Source organism: Crassostrea angulata, chromosome 10 (genome assembly GCF_025612915.1).
Source record: "Crassostrea angulata isolate pt1a10 chromosome 10, ASM2561291v2, whole genome shotgun sequence".
NCBI classification, from domain to species: Eukaryota; Metazoa; Mollusca; class Bivalvia; order Ostreida; family Ostreidae; genus Magallana; species Magallana angulata.
This window is the reverse complement of record NC_069120.1, coordinates 1,604,048-1,630,415: the sequence shown is the minus strand read 5'-3', so window position 1 is coordinate 1,630,415 and position 26,368 is coordinate 1,604,048. Positions and strand designations below refer to the sequence as shown.

Below are 26,368 nucleotides of genomic sequence, written 5' to 3'. Positions count from 1 at the left end.
CAAATTATTTTTTTTACATCAAAATCTAAAATTGACACATGAAATATATAAAACATGTTAGGAAAATTAATTAAAATATATGCAATAAGACTAGGGCGACTTTTGTAATAGCCAGAAATGACTCTGTAACAGAGAATTGGTTCGTGGTAAGAAAAAAGTGTCACAAAAAGGATTATCATCATCCTAGCCAAAAGATTTTCATCATCAGCAACACAAGTTTATTATTAATGACAAACAAGCACTTAGCATCGATTTTTAAAGTGTGGGGGGGGGGGGGGGGGGTGGGGGGGGGGATTTGCTAAAAATGAAAAAAAATTGACATATTAAACACTTCGCAAATCCTAATCCGCGGGAGAAGGGTTGTGATATTGTTGGGGGGGGGGGGGGGCGTAGTGAGAGATCGAGTCATAAAGTTAAACATAAAAAGAAACTGCTTTCTGCATAAAAAAGATACATCTTTTAAAACGAAGGAGCCACCCCACCCCCTGTTGCTACATGCCTTATATGGTTTATTATCAACAACAAAAGAGGTTTTACAAAAATTTGTAAATAAGATTATATGAAAAATATGTTTATTGGAAAATTAAAAAACCCACAAAGTTTTATCACCAACGATAAAGGATTATCATCATCGACATAGGTTTATTATTAATTAACGAAGAAAAAAGATTGTTATGATATGCTCAGTAACTCGTTAACAACAAAAGGCTCATGAGCCACATCGCTCACAAAAGCAACAACGGTAATAAATTTGAATATTTACATTTTTCCAGTGTCTTTGTCTGAGATAAAAACTAGGAATCGATGTTTTAATGTATTGTCCAATACACTTCATTGATGACTATTTAATATTTAACTGTACAATCGCTGAATATTATATAAATACAAGTAATAATGTTATCATTGTTTGATGTTACGAGGTGACCAAATACGGTCGGGCGTGATAAAATCCTTCGATTATATTTCTTGGAAAACTACAACACCAATTATTATCATTTTTGGTTTGAAGCATTTCTAGGATATCAAGAATCTGCCCAAAAAAGGCTAACTTTTGAAAAAGAAGTCTTCTTTACTCCACACATGTGGAAAAAACCCTAAATACATGATTATGATGTCCATGATTCCCTCTTCCAGAATTGTAAAATCCATGATAGCCCCTGAATGAGGGGTTCAGTATTTGGGGCAAAGCCAATATGGCCATTTAGTAAATATGTCTTAAATCTTAAACAAATATTCAGGGGTTCGGGCCTTAGGACCGGGCCAAATGGCCATTTAGTACAAATGAATTAAATCTTCGAAAATCTTTTCTTTACTCCCATAAACCAAATGAATATATTTGAGAAATAACTGTTATGATGTCCATGAAGCCCTCTACCAAATTTGTGAAATCCATGGCCCCTGGGTCAGGGGTTCTTTGGCGGGGCCGAAATGACCATAAAGTGAAAATGTGCTCGCATGTGCTAGCCTCTATCATCAAAAGGGAAGACTAGTTGATTCATGCATGCATCCTCTGTCATGCAAGATGGGTTAGATTCATTTTAAAATCAGTCAAATGACATATCTACTTTTGCTCCATACAGGACTCGTCAACTATAAGAGTAATGTCAATTATGGCACTAATATTGTACGCTGGATAATGGCTTGTATTAATTAAAGCAGAAAATAGCAAATACGTATTGCTCTAAATAGCAATTTATTGATCCTACAAAAAATCGAAGAGATTTTGTATCTTACTGTACACGGAGCACATCGTAAATGCATTGAAATACTTCACAATACTTTGATAGCTGGAATCACCAGTGTGCCCAGTCGATTAAATTTCACAACATCCTCAGGTACAACCTTTCATTCTACTCATTGACAAGTGACTAGTAAAGACCTGCAGGTCTCTCTTTACCAAACGTCTACAATTTTGAGCCCCTGGAGCTAGTGTATAGATAATCCGAGATTTATCCGACTCATGAATTGATGTTTGCAAACATCAAATAATAAAATTTTACATAAAGTTTAGACTCCAATATGAATCTTTAAAAACAAACACAGACTCCCTGACAGGTTTATGTACGGGTTATGGTACTCAAGTAACCGTCAAGGCTCGTGGGCCTCTTTTTTTGTTTAAAAATATATCATCAAATGGTTATTTATTCTCATTGTTTCCCTTTCATTTTAACAAACTTGAATCTCCTTCACTTAAAGATGTTTTGAGCTAAGTATGGACGAAATTAGGCAAGTAGTTCTGGAGAAGTAGTCGAAAATATCAAAAGTTTACAGACAGACAAACAGACAAACGGACGCCGTATAAAGGATGAGAAAAAGCTTACTTAGGTGAGCTAATAAGACTAATCATCGATAAAATAGAGGTTTATCATTGACAAAATATGTAAATAATAATCGGCATAAAAAATGTTAATCGGCGACGAAATTGGTTTACCATCGGCAAAATAAAGTATTTCTTTTAAAAAAAAGTTTTAAAAATACATGTACCATTGAATTACGAAGTAAATATATATTTGATATTAAAGGGGCATGGTCACGATTTTGGTCAAATTCTATTTTTCTGTTTTTATTATTTCCAATGCTTTAGATATACATTTCTAATGATGAAATGAAATTTAAGAGTCAGTCATTAGTTTATTAGCAAGATACAGAGCTCACAATTCTTTGTTATGTAAACAAGGCTCGTGCCATGGTTTTGTTTACATAGGTTCAATATACTAGTAAAAAATCTTTCTCAAACTGATTTGTCTATCTTCTTATTCATCTTAAGCATAAATAAACAGTTCATAACGTTTAACACATTCATTTAAGGTCTAAAATTGGACTTTTCACTTCCACATTCAAAATGTAAACAAAAGCATTGTTTACATATTAAAGAATTTTGAGCCCTGTAACTCGCTTGTAACTCGACGAATGACACTCAAATTTTGGTAGCATAAAAATGCCCTACTTAAGCACTGTAAACATTAAATTCGGAAAAATAATTTTTGACAAAAATCGTGACCATGCCCCTTTAAAACTATTTGACTGTGGTACAATACACACTATCATGTATGAGGCAGGTGAGATAACAAGATTAGGACTGACGTAGACGAAGGACTGCACGCTCACATGGCGTCCTTTTGACACACATTCTTATAAACCTCGTTGTTATTGACATATTTTCTAAATTAAGCCAATTCAATCTGAGGATTTCATTGCAATTTATTTCTCTTTGACCGAGTTTGAAGGGAATTATACGACACTGCAATCCATTCATTTGACAGCCTGAGAATGATTTTCATAGAGCATGGGCCAATAATCAATTTGATTGTAAGATAATATATAAAGGCAAGAAAGAAAATGTAACAGATGATTTAATGCAAAATAAAATAAAATAATAATATCCCCCCCCCCCAAAAAAAAAATCAAGAAATACATAAATCTATATCAGAGTAAAATCAATTCTAATATACTCAGTAACTGTACACAATCTTATCGGTGCTAGTTTAACCACTATAAAAAATGAAATGGAGGCACATGAACAAAATATCGAAACATATATTTTTGGTCGTACTAAAAAATCTAAACCTTTAATTAAAAAACGTTTTACTTGCTTAATCCAATAACAATTACAAATAGAAGTAAAAATATCATTTACTGATTTGGTACCACATAAAACAAGCAAAATCTGTAACTAGTATAATTATATAAATGTAATTATCTGCAGCTGTAAATTGTGATTCAATATCCTATTTTTCCTTTGAAAAGTTTTATACATATCAATTTTTATAATACATTTGTATTTCAAAAGTTTATATCAATTCAATAATAGCATAGGTAAACAATAACTTCTCCCCTTTTTCAAATAATTTTAAGCTTTCTATGATACTACAGAAATCATTCAATTCAAGAATTAAACATGTGACGTCATGTGACGAGTTAAATGGTGCCTCTCTCTGAACGTTTCCTGGCAGATATTACACCGTAATTTGTCGTCTCGTTTCTTCTTCACGGGATCAAATTCTCGTTTATGATGAGATCTCATGTGATAGACGAGATCACTCGTCATACGGAAGGAAGCGTTGCATTTAGCGCACCAGTTCTGGGATAACGCCATCGCATTGACGGGAGAGGAAACGGCTACAGGGGAGGTATTCTGTAAAATCTTTTCCACCATTGGATTAGAATTCTTCATGTACGGTATTCCGGCATTTAGTCTTTCCGACAGGAAGTACTGCTTCCATGGATCGGATACAGACATCATACTAGAACTGTGTGGCACTTCCTGGGAGCCTCGTTGTGATAATGGCAGCTGCGCATGCACTGTTCTGTTTGGAAAACGTTTTGGTAAAACGGACGTTAACCGTGAATCCTGAACACTGACAGTATGAACGTATAAATTTAGGTCTGGAGAATCAGACAGTTTTAAACATTTTGCGGGAAAATTGGATGATGGATGTTTGTTTTGCAGTTCAACTTTTCGAAAAGCACTGACATCTGAAAATGAGTTCATCAGACTTTTACAAGAAAATTTCCCCATTTTTGTTCGTGGATTGCTTTGTGTGTTTTCTTCATTTGTAAAATGACGCTTTTGTATTCTACTGGTAGCACTGTCTTTGGAGGCCATAGATTCCCCATCTAACACCATCTCCTGAAGTAATTTCTGAAGTTTGGATGTCATTGATTCTAACTCGGTCTTGATATTTTCAATACTAGTTTCTTTAAAATTTGATGTTTCGGATTCCTCGCATTTGAAACGTTTGTGAGCCATTAATGAAAACTCGTACACGAACACTTCTCCACAACTTGTGCAGACCAAGTGGTCCTTTACTGAAATGTGTTGGAGAAAAATAGATATAATAGTTTCATTATTGAAGAACTTGCAATGTACAACTGGTATTTAAATGTATATTCACATTTTAAAAAAAACAAGAGGCCCAGAGGCCACACCGCTCACCTGAGCAACAATTGCCATAACTTAATACTTAATCAAATTTGCTTTTTGCTATCAAATACTGGTACAAAACATCTGGACAATAAGGTCTTGTTTTAAAAGATTTTCAAATTTCTCTAAATATAAACAATAAGCCCCTTTTGTTGTTTTGGATTTTGAGAAAAAGGATGTAATAATTTAAAGATTTTTTCTATTTATTTCTATATAAAAATCAACAATTTTTTAATTCTTCAATACAAAATGATGCTGCCAGACAAATTTCAGTTTTTCTGGCCAAATGGTCTTTGACAGGAAATTTTTCAAAGATTTTTCTCTATTTATTCCTAATATCCTATAAAATTCAACCCCTATTCTGAACTCGCCTTATCCCCGGAAATCATGATTTGAACAAACTTCAATCTACACTACATGAGTATGTCTCCACACTTATTTCAGCTTTTCTGATCAAAAGGATTTTGGAGATTTTTTTTTTAGATACCAATAGCTTTTCAATGAATCATATTAACTTTCGGTGTATATTTTCCCTTTTGTCTGCATCGGAAATCTGTGACGTTCGATTTACAATATCGTTAACCCACGTCAAATCTGAATACGGCGTGTGACCACAAGTAAACGTCATCACGCGTTTTGAAAAGATTTATTATTGTAAGACTAAATGAAACGCTCAAACTTACATAACCAATTTGATATGTACTCTTAAAAAATAATATCTATTAAATTCGAACTCAAAAGAGATTTCCCGGCAAAGTTTCATGCACTGTATATGTTTCAACGAGGAAGCGCTCTAAATGACACGTTCTCTGACTGTTCTGTTTATTATTCATATCCCTGACAAAGAGAGTATATAGTGTCTTAAAAGCGACGATACACAACTATTTTATTCAAATAAACATTTAAATAAATATATATACAAGCATTGAATGCCTATATTTGGAATCGTCGGTCCTATCACACACCAGGTCGTGCAAACAACTTATCAAACCTTACGCGCGGTATTGTCTGCACGGCCTGGCAAAAAAGCATTTAATGCTTAATTAATTATCTCTCCCTTGGAAGAGGGTTGGTCCTTCGTTTTAAACAAACATAAATTCCCTTTACCTAGGTAAGGTTTGTGTCGTTTGGTTGAAAATGGCCCAGTAGTTCTGGAGAAGAAGTAAAAAATGTAAAAAAAAAAAAAAAAAAAAATGCATAGACGAACGGACAGATAGACGGATGCCGGACAAGTGATCAGAGAAACTCACTCGAGCTTTTAGCACAGGCGTGCTAATAAGTTTTAGAGCAAAGATACTTTTTTCAAAGAATTAAAAATTTAAAAAATGCACTCTCTCTCTCTCTCATAACATTGATAATTAATTATTAAGAATATTAAAAAGAAGATAATAAATTTTTCAGTGCAGACTGTTTTTGAAGGATCAAAGTAAACATTTTTTTCGTTTAACAACGTGAAACCTGAAAACGTAACAATTAACCGTTTACCGTTATAAAAATTTAAAAGATATCAGTTAAATATTTGGACAAAATTATTATTTTAATCAATAGTATATGTAATTCCAGCCTGTCTTACTCTGGTCACCGCGCCCCCTGACGGCCGGGATCTGCAGGGTCTGACAGAAGTCCTTACTGTACCAGACAAACAGCGGTTCCCCCGCCCAGATGATCCGTAGGGTGCGGTAGTATACCCCGCCGTCCTTACTGTACGCCTCCATGTTCTGTTCCTCCTCGTGTCGGGCCGGGGGGATACACACCAGCCAGTCCAGGGAGGGGCTCCGCCGGGACAACCCTAGGAGGTTCAACTAAATAACGAAAACTACCCCGTCATCACCGGACTTAACGAAAGGATTTAGCGCTTTCTTTATTCACTACAAACACGTACATGGTACAAGAGGCACGAATTATATGTCAGTATTTACAACAATTCTGGAAGATCAGAGCTAAATTATGTTTGTGGAGAACAGATAACCTTATAAATTGAAAATATGAGATATTAAGTTATGAAAAGATTAGCATTTACCGCGAGTGTTGATTGTATTTAGACATTTGAGAAAGTGAAGTCGATTACATGTATGCACACTTACCGATAGCCTAGTGTCACTCAGGTCACTCCTGCTATCCTCTGTCATTAGTCCTATTAAACAACTTGGGTTGAGAATGGACGGCTGGACAACAATGGGTCCAAAAATGACGCCGTAATCCAGGTCCGTACTTGTGACCACCATCATGATACTAAGTCAGCTTAAATAAATTCTTAAAAATCTTCAACTTGCATAAAACCAAGTTTAAGGATAAATATCGGTATGCGGCACGGACAAAGAGCGTTTATGTGTTATGCTGTAAATGTATGTAGGATATTGGTTGCATACAAATTTGATGCAACCATTGAATAAAATAAAACAAATGTATAAATAAATAAAAAACGCACATCTTTTGTTTAACATGAAAATAAAAAATTACAACGTTTAGGGATAGGACACTTTGCAAGTACTAGTATTTAGATAAATACACGATTTTCTAAATCAGAGTATTGAGTTGGTAATTGCTTCTTGACAACCTTCCTATAGTAAAATAATTCTTTCTATCAAAAACAGAACCATTGATATTACAGATGCATGTTTTAGTCTTGGATTTACTGGCTATTTAACAATCACAGCATTACTTTGATTATTGTAGTTATGACTCATGATGCGATAACAATCAAACGTTAATTAATTACACGACATTCATATGTAGGAACGTTTAAACATTATTAAAAAAAAACTTAATATAATATAAGTAAATTGGTAAAATACAGCAAGTGAGTTATGCTCATCACAAATATCGACGTTGTACTAAATTTTGACGGATAATTGAATGCGTTAGAAAATATTTTTTAAAAATGAATAAAAATCAAATTATCCTTAGTCTATTTCATAAAACGAAATCTATATCGAATTAGGGATAAAATAAAATAAAATCCATGTGGTGTAATTACCTTGAGCAGATGTTAAATCTTGAACCAGAGCGTGGAATTGTACTCCATCATAACTAACGTCAAGTCGGTACATACAACATCTTTGGAAGGGTTTAAATGATCGCTCGCACATGCGCAAATAAGATCCAGCGACTGAACATCGGGGATGATCCAATAGTCCTTTCTACATAACATTGACATTTCATGTATTTGTAATGAATTGTTACTTCTTTTGTGATTATAACGAGTGTTAAAACTCGAGACGATGAACCAAGGAGGAAACCGGAGCCGGGCGCGGACCCGGATCAGCATATGCCTCACACAATGGTCGAGTGAGGGCTTTCATCTTTGTCAGATTCGCCGTCAATAATTTCCATCACATTGGAAGTTTATATAAAATAGCGCTTTGTTAGGGAAGGCAGGACAACTTTGTTAATTTGAATAGCCTGGTGTTTAAAATTTGGTGCTGCCATCTGCTCAACTTACAAATCGGATCATTTAATCCTTGTTCCACTTCAAGCCTCTTACCCCGTCAATTACTTTCAAGCTTTACACCGAGAGCGATCACCGAAAAATCAAAAAGCTACAAGAGCTAATGGCCAAAGAAAAGACGAAATGTACCCTGAGATCGTCCAATAACATCGCCTTTCTTCTGGGGGATTAATTGGTACTTATTATCGCGTTTTTCTGGGGAAGATCGGGCTACTACCCGGGAGGACTCTAAATCTCTAAATGAATGCACAACGGGTTGTCCCCTGAGCAGGGACAGAGGCCTATGCACGCAGTTTGAGTACTTAATTGCAATTCACATCTTGACTCCAAAACCAGTCATTTATCTTGTTAAGCTTTGCATGAATTTTAAATCTAGATTTTTAATAAACACACTTGCAGCTGTACAATTCAGTTAGACCTGTTTGATGGTTGTTAACAATAAAAAGGTGACATTGCAAGGGAATCTCGTGGGAAATTGAAGGAATTTAATGAACTAGTACATAATTGTTTTTTTTATACGATCATGTTAAGAGATGATATAATCTCAAAAGTTGCACTTCTCGTTAAAAAAAAATTTCGTAATTCGACAGACTATATCAACTAATATATTTAACTAATTACTATATCAGATGGTCAACCATTTTATTTAATTCGTAAATGTATAGTCTTTTAGAAAACGCATCTATATCCGGCACCATTTGCCTTGTACATTGTACATATATAACTAAATAAGTACTTTGTATTTGATGATGTTTTTATACCCAGCCCCTCTCCATCTGGGAAAAAAATAACTGTATGGCCTGTCATCTCAGTCATCCAATACATGAATTTCTTGTTTGAAAACATTTCAATCGCCTCAGCTCTTCCATTGGAAACTCATAATTAAATTCCGACAGAAAAAGCTTTCCTGCAATGCGCTGACGAGACTCGGCTTTGAGATCCCTCGACGGACGCCTGGACATGGCTCTCTATTATCATTGCACTCTTCTATTCATATTTTAAACACTTTTAATCTCCAAAGTGCGAATAATGTTCGCGTATGACTACCCCTGTATTGAACATAGGGAAATCATCTCCCTCTATATGCTGCGGGGGCATGGCCTCATGGCGGATTCAATTTATGTTTTGCCGAGCTGAGATAACAGACATTGATGTTTGTCGCTGGAGAGAGAGACGGGTGAAATTAATTACATGTATGTGAGCTATGCACTTTTAGATCTTGGACATATAACGGAGGTGAATTTGACTGGATTCATGTTTTGCATTTATTATTTTTATTTCCAAACAAGAGTGACATTGAAATGAAAATGATTGGCCAACCAATTCTAATAATAATAATTCAGATGTCTCAATTATAATTGGCTTACACATGTAATGTAGCAATTTCATGTATTGTGTCTATATCCTCGACACATTTACAAAAAAGAAATAATCTGAAAAATTTGTGAATTTCTAAAATTATAATAGCATATCTATTCTTTTCAGTTGTGTATCTATCGATTGGTTTTATGTACAGCAGACAACTCCAATATGATATCAATTTGCCGGGACTACAAACATTCCAGAACCTCAATCTTAGGCCATCAGGAGCTGGCTGACTGATGAAACGAATCTGTACTTTGCCAGGTCCCCCTCATTATTTACCTCACAAACAACATTTTCTGCGGGATTAAAATCAATCACGACATTTTATTAAAGCACTGAAGCATCCATACGTGTATTGAAATTGTTAATTCTGATAAGAACCTTCGTGAGCAGTAATCAGTGCGCCTAGAACTCGGTCCACGCTCTGATCAGCGCCCGATACAGCTTACCCGCCTGGACTTCTCAACTACCAGCAATTGTCCGTGGTTTTTCTCTTTATTACCATTTGAGGTTCGAGGGACCAAACACGATGCGATGTTCTTTTTCCCACAATTGACATTTCATTTAAGGCATTGTTTGGGTTTTCGTGCTTTTTTTGTTTGCATAAATCGCCATATTTGTTCGAATGTACACAGTATGGCCTTTCTTCATCCATCAGAATAAAACCGGGTTGTAGCAGCTGTCTACGGAAACAGACTTTGAGAGACAGAGAAAACAGACTCAACAAGATCAACAGCATCTTCGCAGTTACTCCTTTTGTTCTCAACCATCAGGGACATGCGAATATCCAGACACGAACAATAAACATCTAAATGCTGAGGACTTAAAAGGCAAAGAAAAATTACATCAATTGAACAATGATATAGATCATTTAAGACACATATTTTAGTTTGTACTCCCAGTAATTTTAAAAGTAATTGCCTATGTAAAGGAAGCGAATACTAGTATTCACTCTGGTATTGGATATATATGAGAGTTTAATCTTAATATAGGTATACAGGTTAAACACCCACCTTGGTTTGTATTAGGTGATTATGAGGTTTATGAGATAGCTTATTCTCTTTGGTGAAGTTAGCAGGCTGGCTGATGAATGCTTTACCTGTCTGCTTCTTATCTACTTCTCCGAAGAGAGTAAGGGTAACATATTCACCCAGATTTGTGATGCCATTATTTCTGCAACCTTATAATAATGGCTGCTTGACGTACCATTTACATGCAAATGAATAGATGATGTACGGTAAATATTGCTTCATTTCAATAAGTAGACCTTTTCTCTGTAACGGTTTCTCACGAAACATCCCGTAAATCAACTGTTCGTTCTATAGCCCCGGCTCATTTATGGCCCAAGAGAACCGTTCTTGCAAATTACGTTCCGTCTTTTCGCGCTCCGTTCTGCGTCAAAATTACTCTGTCAGGATTCAAAGACAACAAATAAATATTGATGTTTATGATAAAGTGTAACCGTATATTGGCTGTATGAGCGACTGTCACTGCAAATCTCCGAATAAAGCAAGATCAAGCCCGTTCTAGCATACACAGAATCCGACAAACTGTATCTATCGCCCTATAATGCTTCAGTTTGATATTCAGAATGGGGTAATAGCGTTAATTTCAACCGAAATTCAGAGGTATGGAAGCTCACTTCAAGAAATCGTCGTATAATTGGCTGGCTCCCCGGTTGTACAGTCTCCGGCTTGGAGGGCACTCCAATCACCCCCAGTAACAGGGACGCTGGAGCGCGGCATCACAGGCTTCTCAACAGATTGACATTGATTGGATTTTATAAATTACAAATTAGTGGTCAGAATTGATATTGATCCCAAGTTATCATGTTTGGGAAAGACAAATTAGCCTGATAGCTGCAAGCATCAGGGAAGGCAAGACAGGAACCATCAGAGCCGAGAGATTTGCCGCGCAGCTAAGAACCGCTTGTCTACTGTTTTGTATCAAATCAAGAGTGTTGTCATTTCAATTATCTGCAGAAGTCGCAATGGGGCAAGTAAATGCATTTATTTTTCTGTCTAATAATGATTGGGCACAAATTAAGGATTCCGACGAGATGGCGCATGCCGTAAACAAGCAGACGATTGAAACATTTTGGTTATTTTTTAAAAACATTATTTGGATAAGTTTTTGAATGGATACTGTAAAAAATTAGTTTTAACATCCAACATAATATATTGTATAAAATACGAGTTTAAGACCAAATGCAATACTGATGCGTACTATGTAAGTAATTTTTGCAGTTTACTCTTGCATAGCATACGCCCAATGATATATACGATACATTTGAACAGTAATTTTGGAAATCCAGTTTCTGCCTATATATCAGTCCATATGTGAAAAAAATGAACAATTAATTGCTTCATTTATTGGCAAGTCACAGACAGATGGAAAGTCATTTTGTAGCATCGTGTTGAAGGAGGCAGACAATGGCCGGCGGACCGTTCCGGTAATTAGCACGACCACTAAGAACGCCGGCGCTGACACTGTCACGCGTCGCAGGGACGCATCCCCCTTGTCTGCTTTATATCCCTCAACGCATCGGCTTTATCTCATTGTGATGACTTGTAAATGATCTCATCTAAATTAGGGAGTACTAGTATTTATTAGATGCTAACTTATTTATACAGTTTAAAACATATAGTGCATTTTATATAAAGATAAATCATTTATACACCTTTAAATTTGTTTCAACGGTATGGCAATTTGTTGTGATAATCTTAGATGGATATTGTATATATACATGTAATAAGAATCAACTGGGTCAACAAGATCGTGATTGTTTATGATATAACACAAAATAAAATCATCATTTTTAGCATTTAAACAATTCAACAAATGTAACAAATCGCATATTATAAAGTAAACACCATACAGTACGAGCACGCTTATAGCGAGGTTGTCCGAGATCCACGAGAATGTTCTAAACAATTCCTACGGTTATAAACAAGTTGCTATAACAACAACACATACCTATATAGCATGTTAATCTTTTGTCCCATGTTAAATGTTAAAATAAGGAAATTTACATAAAAGGTAAAAAGGTAGTGGCAGGGATTTATAGTCTTGTTCGCAAAGTAAACACACGAATTCTACATATTATCCCCTGGCGTGACCCGTACAATGCATAGCATCCTCAGCTTCTGTGAGAGCATGCATACGAAGAGAGCAGAGATACCGAATTATGGCACTAAATAGCCAGCTCATCTTATAAGATAAGTACCCTTTTTAACACCTGCGTACACAGTGCACAGGTGGCATCTTTTATAACAGAGAGATGAATACAACAGCGCAACGGAAAACAAATGCAAGTTCAAAACATTCCAAGTTGTGTGTTCCGAATCTCTTTGACTTTGCTTTAAGATCTTGTAAATGAAAAATGTCTACATGTTTATGAAAATTCAGGTGGAATTCCTTTCATTATTGCTTCATAACAATAGTTTTATTTTATAGAGTGTACTGTGGCTTAATTTTTTGGGTAAACTTAATTCAAACATATTTTTTTGAGTAATCAAATGGTTAAACCCTCTCCAATATACAAAGTCAAGGAGTGGTGTTATAAAATAATCATGTACACTAAGCAACATTTGATTGAATCATTAACCATTATGAATGCATAAACAATAACAAGACTAAGTTTGTTAACAAAACAAAGAATTTAAATCTCCATATCTTTCTCGTAACTCGATATTTTACCCTCAGAATTTGATGAAACATTTAAATATAAAGCAATATGAGCTGATTATTTCGAATTATATTTTGCTGCAAAAACCTGCTAGTATGATAAGTCTGCATATAACTTAAACTTTTATGATAAATAAGACTTGAAACAAGAGGCCATTTGGCCTTAACGGTCACCTGAGTAGCATATATCCCATACACAAACTTGTCATGGAGTCTCATATATGCATCTGATTAATTAGGTTTCATACTGGAGTAGAAAAATTATAAATTTGTAATGACGACCACATTTCAAAAAGAGCTGTGAAACCTATAATTTTGGTGAAAAACTAAAAGATCTGGTCTACAAAATCATGAATTCAGTTTTCCTTTCAGGTGTGTGGGAGTAAAGAAGATAATTTTTTAACGTTATATGCATTAACATCTATACATCCATTTTTGCCCTGCCCTAGAGTCAAAACCCATACCCCAGGGGACATGAAAATTAAAATTTCAGTAGAGGACTTCCTGGTAAACATAATTATTAGTCATTATTTTTAATGTGAGAATAGAGAAGAAAATTTTTAAACATTATATGTATTAACACTATATTGCCATATTGCCCCCCTCACGTCCTGAACCCCTGACCCAGGGGCCATGAATTTCACAATTTAGGTAAAGGAGATTGTGGATATCATAACCATGTATTCAGTTTTTTGCCCACATGTGTGGGAGTAGAGAGGAAGATTTTCTAAAATTTAAAACATTTTTACTATATGGCCATATTGGCCCCACCCTAAAGCCTGAACACCAAACAAAGGGGTCATGAATTCACAATTTTGGTAGAGGGCCTCATGGACATCATAACCATGCATTTAGTTTTTAACAAATATATATGGGAGTAGAGAAGAAGATTTTCTTAGATTAAATACATTTTTACTATTTGGCCATATTGGCCCCACCCTAGAGCCTGAACCCCTGACCCAGGGGTCATGAATTTCACAATTTAGGTAGAGGGCTTCATGGACATCATAATCATGCATTTAGTTTTTAAAAAATATATATGGGAGTAGAGAAGAAGATTTTCTAAGATTTAATACACTTTTACTATATGGCCATATTGGCCCCACCCTAGAGCCAGAACCCCTGACCCAGGGGTCATAAATTTCACAATATTGGTAGAGGGCCTCATGGACATCATAACCATGCAACCAGTTTTTTCCTCACATGCGTGGAAGTAGAGAAGAAGATTTTTGAAAATTAGGCTTTTTTGCATATTTGGCCCCGCCCGTGGCACCCCAGGGGTGGTAGAGCCATAAATTTCACAATTTAGATTCTTCTTACCATAGAGATGCTTCACATTAAAAATGGCAACGATTGGCCTGGTAGTTTTCAAGAAGTTAAAAATGTAAAATTGTTAACGCACGACGCACGACGACGGACGAGGACGGCGATAGGTCACCTGAGTGACTCAGGTGACCTAAAAAACATTAATATTTGTCCGCAGAAAGATTTTTGTTCTAAGGAATATGTAGCAGATCAGTGTTTGTACAGGTTGACAATAATTCAATTTTCTCAAATTAAGGCTTCTCGTCTTTTCCAACAAAAAAATGGCAAACAGAAATATATAAAACATGATATTTTTGTCATTTTAGTAGAAAATAACACTTTTCGTATAAAAAATGTTCAACATGAAAATTGCAGCCCATATTGCTTTAATATATCCATATTAACCATCCTAAACGGATAATTAAATTTGAATATGTTGAACTCAAATCTTGTCTAGGTCCCTTTAATTCTAAATGTAATATGAAAAGGAGGACTGGAGAACTGTCTTTGGCGTACTGGGATATTTCATCAGCTGCCCCAATAGAACTTTCTACTTCCCGAAGATCATTATTTTTTCCCATATTTAATTGAATAGGTTTTCCTCGACGTAAAAGAAAACAAAAAAATATTTACGAATATTCATTTTATAATAAAATAAATAATTGATAAAAATTACAAATAAATTATCTATAAAACCGTATAAAATGCTTTATTATCTAAGCTCACAAGGTGGAGGGTTACACATGCACACTACTTTCACACACTTGTCACCATTTCACACGCCTCCGCCAAACTAAACATGTCCTTCTTGGAGTCTCTTGTTTTGTGTTTAACAGTATCATCCGGGCTCTCCGATCTCTTGTTCAGGGGCTCCGTGTCCGAATACTCCTATTGTTGGTGTTAAAGAAATTAAATGCATTAATAATCTTATCACAGATATTTTTTTTCTTTATCCAAACATTTAAAACATCTACCATTTAATCAAATTGGTTTGAAATCTTCACAGATTTAATGCCTGTACATTTAAAATTTTCATAGATTTCAGTTTTATGGTTCTAACAATGAACCAAATTAGTTTGAAATCCCCACGGTAACAACCCCCTCCCCACAAGTTACCTTGACCTCTTCGTTGACTAGCGAGTCCATGGACTGGTCCCTGTCTGGGTCGTACACTATCAGTGTCTTTCTCGTCTTTCTGGATTTCAGGACTGCTTGGATCTTCATCATAACATTTGAAAAAGTAATCTTAGTTAGGTCGATGAAGCTGATACAGTAAGCTTAAGACAGGGTAACAGAATCGACTTATCGTCCATAAATCGTAGTATCATTTCAAAAAATAATATTTTTCATAATTATTTTTACAATTTAATGAATTACTTTGTATATGGTTAAATAGTTTCATCTAATAAATGTATAAATATTATAATGCTTAATAATTATTTGGTTTTAAGATTTTAAGAAAATTAATAATACAGTGCAAACAGCAATTCGAGGAAAATTATGTACATTAATGTGATAGGGGATACTGTTAATTCATCACGAAATTCTTTGAAATTTCACGTGCATCTAATGTATTTAATAGTAATTGTATTTTAATCAATACTGACTAAGTATAAAAAGCATACTTACCTCTTCATGCAAAAAGACGAAAAACACAAGAACGAAAGCACCCTGGGAATGAAAGAGAAAAGGTTCATCAGTAACCGCACAGATTATGACTGAAATATTGGTTACGTATTTGAACAGGTTTTTTTTCCACAAAAAAAATTGAATTACAAACAAATGATTAATATTATTTTCATCATGGAGCATGTAAAAGCATTTATGATTAAGCTAATCTTTCAAAATACCTGTAAAATATTCATCATGGCATACAGGTATTTGATGACGGAGTCGTGCATTCTCAGTGATAAAAATGCAAACGCCCATGAAACTGTGATTAAAATTATCTGAATCCATAAGCCACGCATTTGAATCCTAAAAATAGAACAAAAACAAACTTTCATATCATTAGTTTGACCAATTATATCGGTAAGTGTAACCAATTATATCGGTAAGTGTAACCAATTATATCGGTAAGTGTAACCAATTATATCGGTAAGTGTAAATACAGAAATTACTCAAACAATAAAATGCTTTCTCTGGTGATTCATGCGGGATCATATGAAGGTTGTGACATTGCAGAAAAAATAGATAACCCGCGTCAGCGGGTTATGTTAATTTTTTCTGCAGTGATCGCTACCTTCACAATCCGCATGAATCATCAAAGAAAGCATTTAATTGTTTGTATTTACATCTTTCTTTTCAGTAATTGATAAATTGATTATAAAAATAAGTAAAATTCATTAAATTAGTGTTCACGAACATGAGTACGTAAGCTAAAAGAAACAGCCAAATCGTCTCCTGTGAGACTTTGAGTCTGACATGATTATTTCGCACAGTCCGTGATTTTTCTTAGGTCGTTGTAGCTATAGGTTTCGACCAGTCGGTAAACGGGGCGTGTATATTTCAGCCTGGCTGTTTCTATAGCTATGAATTGACTAAGTTTCCGTAAGAACTAGAGAGAACCATACTTGGCAAATGTAAATATATCATTATATCGTTACATGCATTTACATTAATACTTTATATATCATAGTCATATAAAACTATCATTATATCAAGTAAGACGAATGTTTAATGCGTCAGAATTTTAAGAGCATTAAGCATGTCATTGTTAAGTAATAGAAGTGGACTAACTACATAATAACTTTATACATATACCTACATAACAACTCCGTACATATACCTATATGATTACCCCGTACATATACCTACATAACAACCACGTACATATACCTACATAACAACCACGTACATATACCTACATAACAACCACGTACATATAACTACATGATAACCCCTTACATATACCAACATAACAACCCCGTACATATACCTACATGATAACTCTGTACATATACCCACATAACAACCCCGTACATATAACTACATGATAACCCCTTACATATACCAACATAACAACCACGTACATATACCTACATGATAACCCCCGTACATATACCTACATGATAACCCCCGTACATATACCTACATGATAACCACGTACATATACCTACATGAGAACTCTGTACATATACCTACATAACAACTCCGTACATATACCTACATGATAACCCCCGTACATATACCTACATGATAACCCCCGTACATATACCTTAATGATAACCCCGTACATATACCTACATAACAACTCCGTACATATACCTACGTGATAACCCCGTACATATACCTACATAACAACTCCGTACATATACCTACATAACAACTCCGTACATATACCTACATAACAACTCCGTACATATACCTACATTATAACTCTGTACATATACCTACATGATAAATCTGTACATATACCTACATAACAACTCCGTGCATACATATACATGAAAACTCCGTACATATACCTACATGATAACCCCATACATATGCCTACATGATAACCCCGTACATATACCTACATGATAACCCCGTAGCCTACATATACCTACATAACAACTCCGTACATATACCTATGTAACACCTCCGTACATATACCTACATGATAACCCCATACATATACCTACATGATAACCACGTACATATACCTACATGATAACCCCGTACATATACCTACATAACAACTCCGTACATATACCTACATAACACCTCCGTACATATACCTACATGATAACCCCATACATATACCGATAACCCCGTACATATACCTACATAACAACCACGTACATATACCTACATGGTAACTCTGTACATAAACCTACATGATAACCCCGTACATATACCTACACGATATAACTCCGTACATATACCTACATGATAACCCCGTACATATACCAACATCACAACCACGTACATATAACTACATGATAAGCCCTTACATATACCTACATAACAACTACGTACATATACCTACATGATAACCCCGTACATATATCTACATGATATAACCCCGTACATATACCTACATGATAACCCCGTACATATACCTACATAACAACTCCGTACATATACCTACATAACAACTACGTACATATAACTACATGATAAGCCCTTACATATACCTACTTAACAACTACGTACATATACCTACATGATAACTCCGTACATATACCTACATGATAACTCTGTACATATACCTACATAACAACCACGTACATATACCTACATGATAACCCCGTACATATACCTACATAACAACTCCGTACATATACCTACATAACAACTCCGTACATATACCTACATAACAACCACGTACATATACCTACATGATAACTCCGTACATATACCTATATGATAACCCCGTACATATACCTACATGATAACCCCGTACATATACCTACATAAAAACTCCGTACATATACCTACATGATAACCCCGTACATATGTGATAGTATCAAACATATTTCTATATGTATTTATTCGTTTTATCTATTTTATTATCCGTATTTGTTAAACACAGTCTTAAATTTTAAATAACCGCCAGTTACACTGCGCCACTGGATTGAGTTGGCTGAGTAAAGTCTTTCGTTTTTCATTGGTTCTCTAATTTCATTGGTCTTTCTTATTTTCATTATCCAATAAATTTAATTCTCTATTTGATATAAGTAACCGTTCAAACTAAGTAAAATTAGGCAGTATTTCATTTTCAACATCGTCAGTCAATCCAGCGTGTATCTGCTGCATCTTGTGGTATGTTAATATTATATTTACTTATATATTTCTTTACTACCATGTTAGTGATTAGGGCATTTTATTTTAATTGCAAAGTTTATACTTTATCGTATTTTTGCAGTTAAACTTGTCATAGTATTTTCTAAAACTTGTTTGTAAGTTCAAATGTTAAATTGTTACAAAACATGTTTTTATATTATAAATGAATACTGGAGTAACGGTAGCTTATTGTCAAAGATTTCATAAATGTACATGTAAAACTCTATTTTGTGTCTAATGTATTATTTCTTTGTTTATAGGTCAATGCTTTATTTATCTACTTAATAAATCGACTGAAATCACCATCTGCCTCCTTTCTGCTCGGTTACATCATGGCGCTGCGAGAAAACATATCCAAGCATTGACCACCGTAGGAATTTATTTTCCAAATATGCAGCTAAGTTTCTAATTGAAGTGAATTTTATATCGGAAAGAACTTGTTCGACTTGCTATTGTGTCAGTGAGTAGATATCATGCCGATCGATTCCCTGTGTTAAAGCCCTAATACTTTCCGCTTTGTGAATCGTTTTCATGAGTACTGTTGATACCATTGTAAACTTATCACCATGAAGAAAGCGGAATTACAACACCGTGTCCATGAATTGGAAATGGAATTACTAGAAGCAAAATATAGATCGCAATCGAAACAAGTCATTGAAAAGCAAACCTTTATCCCAGAAACAAGAAAAATAAAGACATTTTGTGGCCGCCCAAAATCAAAATCTGACATATCTGTTGATGACTGGATTGATGACATAGAAATTGCGTTTTCAGCAAGAAAATATTCAGATACTCAAAAAGTTGACTTGATTTATTCACATCTAGAGGGTCAAGCAAAAGAAGAAGTCAAATTCCGACCAGATATACGACAGGATCCGCACGCCATTTTGGACTGTCTTCGTGTCGCATTCGGCAATCCGGAATCTGTGACGTCACTTCAGCAGAAATTCTTTGAACGAAATCAGCTAGAATCGGAAACTATTCGACACTATTCATACGCATTGCTGGATTTATATCAAAACGTTATCAGAAAAGACAGAAGTGTATTTCCAAATAAACACATTACGCTGTGCGAGAAGTTTGCGAATGGTCTACGGGATTCATTGTTAAGAAACGAAGCAAAGAAGCTATTGCGTAATGAACCTACAGACTTCCACAAGTTCCGAGACGAAATTATACTATTTAGCGAGGAAGAGGAAATGATAGACAAGGATTCCGCTAACTCAACCCATTCGAACACGATCAGCGATCAGCATAATTTAAACACCCAGCCGAGCGACTCGCCTACAACGGAACAACTTTTGAAAATCATCGAAGCACAGCAAAAGCAGATCGACTCTCTACCCGGTTTGATCAGAGATCGCGGAACCAGTCAGCATACAAAGGAAAACCGGGATTTTTATCGTTCACCACCTGTGTGCTATGAGTGCGGTAAAGTTGGACATATGCAGAGAAATTGTCGTTCTAAACCAAGTGAAACAACAGCCGGGGCATCGGAAAACAAGTCACATCTATTAAAGGGAGTCCGTTAATAGATGGGGGTTTACAGGACTCTACATTTTCGTGTCGTATCATAGGACAGTGTCCAGTGATTAACATTTCTGTGATGGATTTGAATATCAGATGCCTAGTTGACACTGGTTCGATGGTTTCTACAATTACCGAAACGTTTTATCGAAAGTATATCAAGCCGCTTGGAAAGATGGTGAACCCAACATGTCATTTACAACTACTTAGTAAAAGCTGCCAACGGACTAGTTATTCCTTACATTGGTTACATTGAGCTTGACGTAAATTATAACGGGAATATCATACCTCAACGTGGATTCCTAATAGTCAAAGACTCGAGTGATGACGCCACGCGTAAACGTAAAGAATCTGTTCCCGGAATAATTGGAATGAATATTCTTGGTGCCTGCACGGACATTTTAGGTGATGTTCGTAGGGACGGAAATTTAAGTGAAGTTTTTGTGTCAAATGATTTAAAACAAAAGTCTGTTTGTGGTTTTGCCAGAGTATTCGGAACTGTACCAGTGTGCGTTCCTGCAAATACCGCCATTATTATTCCATGTACCGGACCGCATGTAAAGGGCGATGTTATTGTTAATCCTTTGACCAATGGTGCCCATTTACATAGGAATTTCCGTACTGTGAATACTTGTGTCAACATTTATAACGGTCGTATATGGGTTCGTGCAGCTAACATTGGTGATGAAGATATTTATCTTAAACCACGCAGTATGATAGGTACAGTGTCTTTTTGTGATGTTAAAGGTGATAATTCAGATATTGGATTTAATCGCGTGGGAAACACTGAAGAGATCTTCATTCAACCAAGTCATGCAATCAACGAAATTACTCTCCCTGAGACACCGTTTGATTTACCTAAAGATATATTCCAACTTGACTGTAGTGAAGAAGAGAAGTCCTTGATCACATCTTTATTCCGAAAGCACAGAGAAGTCTTCTCGAAGGATGATGACGATATTGGATGTACAAGTACAGTTATACATCAGATTCGCCTCATGGACAACAAGCCTATCGCTCAACAGTACCGACGAATTCCTCCGTCCCAGTTTGAAGAAGTCAAACAGCATATACGCAAGTTACTGAAGAATGATGTCATTCGCGAAAGTACCAGTCCGTTTGCTTCACCGATAGTACTAGTTCGCAAGAAGGATAACTCTTTACGTCTTTGTGTGGATTACCGCAAACTGAATGAGAAGACCATCAAAGATAAGTTTCCGTTACCAAGAGTAGAAGAAACGTTTGATGTTTTACACGGATCGTCTATGTTCTCAACTATGGACCTTACCTCGGGCTATAACCAAATAGCAGTTGCCAACGATGACAAAGAGAAAACTGCGTTTACCACCCCATTCGGACTTTATGAGTTTAACAGAATGCCGTTCGGACTTACCAACGCACCTGCAACATTCCAGCGACTAATGCAGCATTGTTTCAGAGAGGAAGTGTTCAATACCTTATTAGTGTTCTTGGATGATATCATAGTGTATTCCAAAACATTGCGTGAACAAATAGACCGTCTTGACAAAGTGTTTCATATTCTTCGCAAGCATGGATTAAAATTGAAAATGCGCAAGTGCAAATTTTTTCAGTCATCTGTGAAATACCTAGGTCATATAGTGAGTAAAGATGGAATATCCACCGACAATGATAAGATCAAGTGTATCGAAAATTGGAAAGTACCCGAAACAGTCAAAGAGCTTAAATCATTCCTCGGATTTGCGGGATATTACCGGCGATTTATCCGAAGCTTTTCACAGATTGCACAACCTTTATTGGAACTTTCCAAGAACAACGGGAAACATCCGAAAACAAAGTTTGGTGATAAATGGAACAGTGAATGCCAGAATTCGTTTGAGAAGTTAAAGACTGTATTATCAACTGCACCACTACTGGGATACGCCGATTTTACTATTCCGTTTATTGTGGAAACTGACGCCAGTGCGCATGGACTCGGTGCTGTGTTATCTCAGAATCAAAATGGACGTATTGTTGTGATTGCGTACGCCAGTAGAACTCTTAGACCAAATGAAAGATCCGCAAAGAACATGAGCAGTCTCAAATTGGAATTACTAGCCCTCAAGTGGAGTGTTACAGAAAAATTCAGGGATTATTTACTGGGAAATAAGTTTGTAGTGCTGACGGATAACAATCCTCTGAAATACCTATCTACAGCAAAACTTGGAGCATACGAACAAAAATGGGCAGCACAACTCGCTGATTTCGATTTCGAAATAAAGTACAGACCAGGCAAAGAGAACGCCAACGCTGATGCATTATCAAGGTTAAATGTGGATACTAGGGACATCATTAGTGAATGTATTCATGGATCCATGATTCCACCAGAAATTAAAGTTGCACAGTCTTCGACGATATTCATTGAAGCTACGGACGTGTCAAGTGCAGAGACTTTCCCTACTTATTCCAATTGTGATTTGAAAGACATGCAGTTGAATGACAGAGTGATAAGTAGATGTGTTGAATTTGTGAAATCAAAGACGGTCCCAAAACAAAGTTTTCTAAAGAAACAGAGTAAGAGAACTCAAGTGTTATTACGGCAGTTAAAACACATGGACTTCATCGATGGTGTTATTCACAGAAAGATCAGCGATCCGAAATTAGGTGACCTTACTCAGTTATTACTTCCGGAGTGTCTAAAGGACATCGTTCTCGAAAGTCTACATGACCAAAATGGACATCAGGGGATAGAGAGAACATTTAATTTGATTAGACAACGATGTTATTGGCCAAAAATGTTTATGGACATTAAGAACTACTGTAAGAAGTGTGAACGATGCGCTGTGTCAAAAATTCCCCCACCCAAAGTACATACGAGTATGGGACATCTTACAGCATCGGAACCTTTAGAGTGCATTGCTATAGACTTTTCCGTACTAGAAAAGGCACAAGGGTACGAAAATGTGTTGGTTATAACCGATGTATTTTCTAAGTGGACAATAGCTGCACCTACACGTGACCAGACAGCCCAAACTGTTGCTCGAATATTAGTGAATGAATTATTCTTTAAATAACCGCCAGTTACACTGCGCCACTGGATTGAGTTGGCTGAGTAAAGTCTTTCGTTTTTCATTGGTTCTCTAATTTCATTGGTCTTTCTTATTTTCATTATCCAATAAATTTAATTCTCTATTTGATATAAGTAACCGTTCAAACTAAGTAAAATTAGGCAGTATTTCATTTTCAACATCGTCAGTCAATCCAGCGTGTATCTGCTGCATCTTGTGGTATGTTAATATTATATTTACTTATATATTTCTTTACTACCATGTTAGTGATTAGGGCATTTTATTTTAATTGCAAAGTTTATACTTTATCGTATTTTTGCAGTTAAACTTGTCATAGTATTTTCTAAAACTTGTTTGTAAGTTCAAATGTTAAATTGTTACAAAACATGTTTTTATATTATAAATGAATACTGGAGTAACGGTAGCTTATTGTCAAAGATTTCATAAATGTACATGTAAAACTCTATTTTGTGTCTAATGTATTATTTCTTTGTTTATAGGTCAATGCTTTATTTATCTACTTAATAAATCGACTGAAATCACCATCTGCCTCCTTTCTGCTCGGTTACACATATACCTACATAAAAACTCCGTACATATACCTACATGATAACCCCGTACATATACATACATGACAAATCCTTACATATACCTACATAATAACCCCGTACATATACCTACATGATAACTCTGTACATATACCCACATAACAACCCCGTACATATACCTACATGATAATCCCGTACATATACCTACATAACAACCCCGTACATATACCTACATGATAACCCCGTACATATACCTACATAACAACTCCGTACATATACCTACATGATAACTCTGTTGGTCTTCTCACTGTTTGTGTAGGAATTTTCGTTGTGTTCTTTTGTGGCAAATATCAATACCATAACAGACACCTTTAAAAAGAAAACATAACTCGTTGGATTCTGCTTCTACCTATTTGGATTAGTTTCATTTCTATAAATGGTGTACAGTTTCTTTAAATAATTGCGTAGCATTTTAAAAGTCATTTCTGTCTTGCATGATAAGAACTTAGGGTGGAGACGGATGGCGAATTCCATTTAGCATAAAAACCAATCCCTCAGGCCATCTGATTGTTATTTTGTTTATCTTAAGGAATTGTAACTTATATTATTATGGAGGCTTAATAGTCAACAAATTTCTAATCAAATCTACTTTAAATCTTTTGATGAGCTATTCTAGGCCATATATCTATTAAATTAATAATTCATTAATTTTACTTTAACATTTAAATATTTTCCCATATCTTTAAACAGAACTCTTCTTTTCAAGGAGGCTATTATAGTCTAAAAATGACTAAGATCATTCAGCCTTCTGAATCGATTTAAAATAAAGGCAGTCAATGTACATCTATGGTATTGTGTTATTTGTCATGTTTACGTATATCCGGGTTACATAGATAACTATGGCATACCGCTTGGAGTCCCAGGGCCGGGGCTACGAACAACCAGATACTGTCCCAGGCAATCCAGCACCTACAAACAGACGTCAACAGCGCGGTGTTAATAGGTACAACGGCTAGCAGTAACGGAATAGCAAAATACCGCGTGTATATTACCAGCATATTAGGAACAAAACTAGAATAGCGCGTAAATGTCGTGGTAATAGTTAAAGATGGATAGAAATGTTATTTAATTGTCTTATAAATAAATGTAGAAAACTAAACTGGAATATCGTCTACAATGTTCTGACATAACAAGGGCAGATATTCTTTTTGTTTTAGGAAAGGTTAAAGGGGCATGGTCACGATTTTGGTCAAATTCTATTTTTATGTTTTTATTATTTACAATGCTTTAGAAATGCATTTTTAATGATCAAATAAAATTTTAGAGTCATTCGTAGAGTTATAAGCAAGATACAGGGCTAACAATTCTTCGTCCAGTAAACAAGGCTCGTGCCCTGTTTTTGTTTAGATGGGTTCAATACACCAGTAAAAATATTTTTCTAGCTTATTTGTCTATCTTTTTATTTATTCTAGGCATAGATAAACAGTTTCTAACGTTTAACACATTCGTTTTAGGTTTAAAACTGAAATTTTTACTTTAACGTTCAAAATGTAAGCAAACGCTTTGTTTATATAGCGAAGAATTTCAAGCTCTTTAACTCGCTTATAACTCAACAAATGACACCCAAATTTCGGTTGCCTATTTAAAATGCCTTTCTGAAGCATTGTAAATATTAAAATCGAAAAAATAATTTTTGACCAAAATCGTGACCATGCCCCTTTAAAGCAAAGTTAGATTAAAAAGATGTTATACTTTAAGCATTTTAAGA

General features: G+C 35.4%; 3 protein-coding genes and 1 long non-coding RNA gene across 5 annotated transcripts in view; 2 read left to right on the top strand and 2 right to left on the bottom strand.

The window, feature by feature from the left end:
- Positions 1-3,385: 3,385 nt before the first annotated feature.
- LOC128168203 (uncharacterized) lies at positions 3,386-8,535 on the bottom strand. The gene is made up of 4 exons (XM_052834385.1): positions 7,902-8,535; positions 7,009-7,165; positions 6,498-6,726; positions 3,386-4,809 (listed from the first exon to the last, which is right to left on the bottom strand). The coding sequence occupies exons 2-4, from the start codon at positions 7,150-7,152 to the stop codon at positions 3,893-3,895; spliced, it is 1,290 nt and encodes a 429-aa protein (XP_052690345.1). The 5' UTR covers positions 7,153-7,165; positions 7,902-8,535; the 3' UTR covers positions 3,386-3,892.
- A 6,806-nt stretch (positions 8,536-15,341) lies between these two features.
- LOC128168200 (adhesion G protein-coupled receptor L2-like) overlaps positions 15,342-26,368 on the bottom strand; it is a 29,000-nt gene continuing 17,973 nt past the window's right edge. The window contains exons 20-25 of one of the 2 annotated variants that reach the window (XM_052834382.1): positions 25,509-25,569; positions 24,884-24,969; positions 16,580-16,706; positions 16,359-16,400; positions 15,846-15,947; positions 15,342-15,617 (exon numbers count right to left, since the gene is read on the bottom strand). In XM_052834382.1, the coding sequence (XP_052690342.1) occupies positions 15,486-15,617; positions 15,846-15,947; positions 16,359-16,400; positions 16,580-16,706; positions 24,884-24,969; positions 25,509-25,569 (550 nt within the window). In that variant the 3' untranslated portion in view covers positions 15,342-15,485. The remainder of the gene's footprint in view (positions 15,618-15,845; positions 15,948-16,358; positions 16,401-16,579; positions 16,707-24,883; positions 24,970-25,508; positions 25,570-26,368) is intronic. The other variant, XM_052834383.1, reaches the window with a different exon arrangement.
- LOC128168204 (uncharacterized) lies at positions 19,183-21,223 on the top strand. The gene is made up of 2 exons (XM_052834386.1): positions 19,183-19,478; positions 19,760-21,223. The coding sequence occupies exon 2, from the start codon at positions 20,066-20,068 to the stop codon at positions 21,029-21,031; it is 966 nt and encodes a 321-aa protein (XP_052690346.1). The 5' UTR covers positions 19,183-19,478; positions 19,760-20,065; the 3' UTR covers positions 21,032-21,223.
- On the top strand, positions 24,084-24,595 carry LOC128168208 (uncharacterized). The gene is made up of 2 exons (XR_008241306.1): positions 24,084-24,271; positions 24,553-24,595. It is a non-coding gene; the product is annotated as an uncharacterized LOC128168208 (long non-coding RNA).

Bases quoted from the DNA above. Each gene is read 5' to 3' on its own strand.
- LOC128168204 (XM_052834386.1), top strand. From the start codon at position 20,066: ATGAAGAAAGCGGAATTACAACACCGTGTCCATGAATTGGAAATGGAA.
- LOC128168203 (XM_052834385.1), bottom strand. From the start codon at position 7,152: ATGATGGTGGTCACAAGTACGGACCTGGATTACGGCGTCATTTTTGGA. The intron at 6,727-7,008 runs GTAAGTGTGCAT...TTCGTTATTTAG, and splicing joins TGAGTGACACTAGGCTATCG to TTGAACCTCCTAGGGTTGTC. The intron at 4,810-6,497 runs GTAAGACAGGCT...AACACATTTCAG, and splicing joins CAGGGGGCGCGGTGACCAGA to TAAAGGACCACTTGGTCTGC.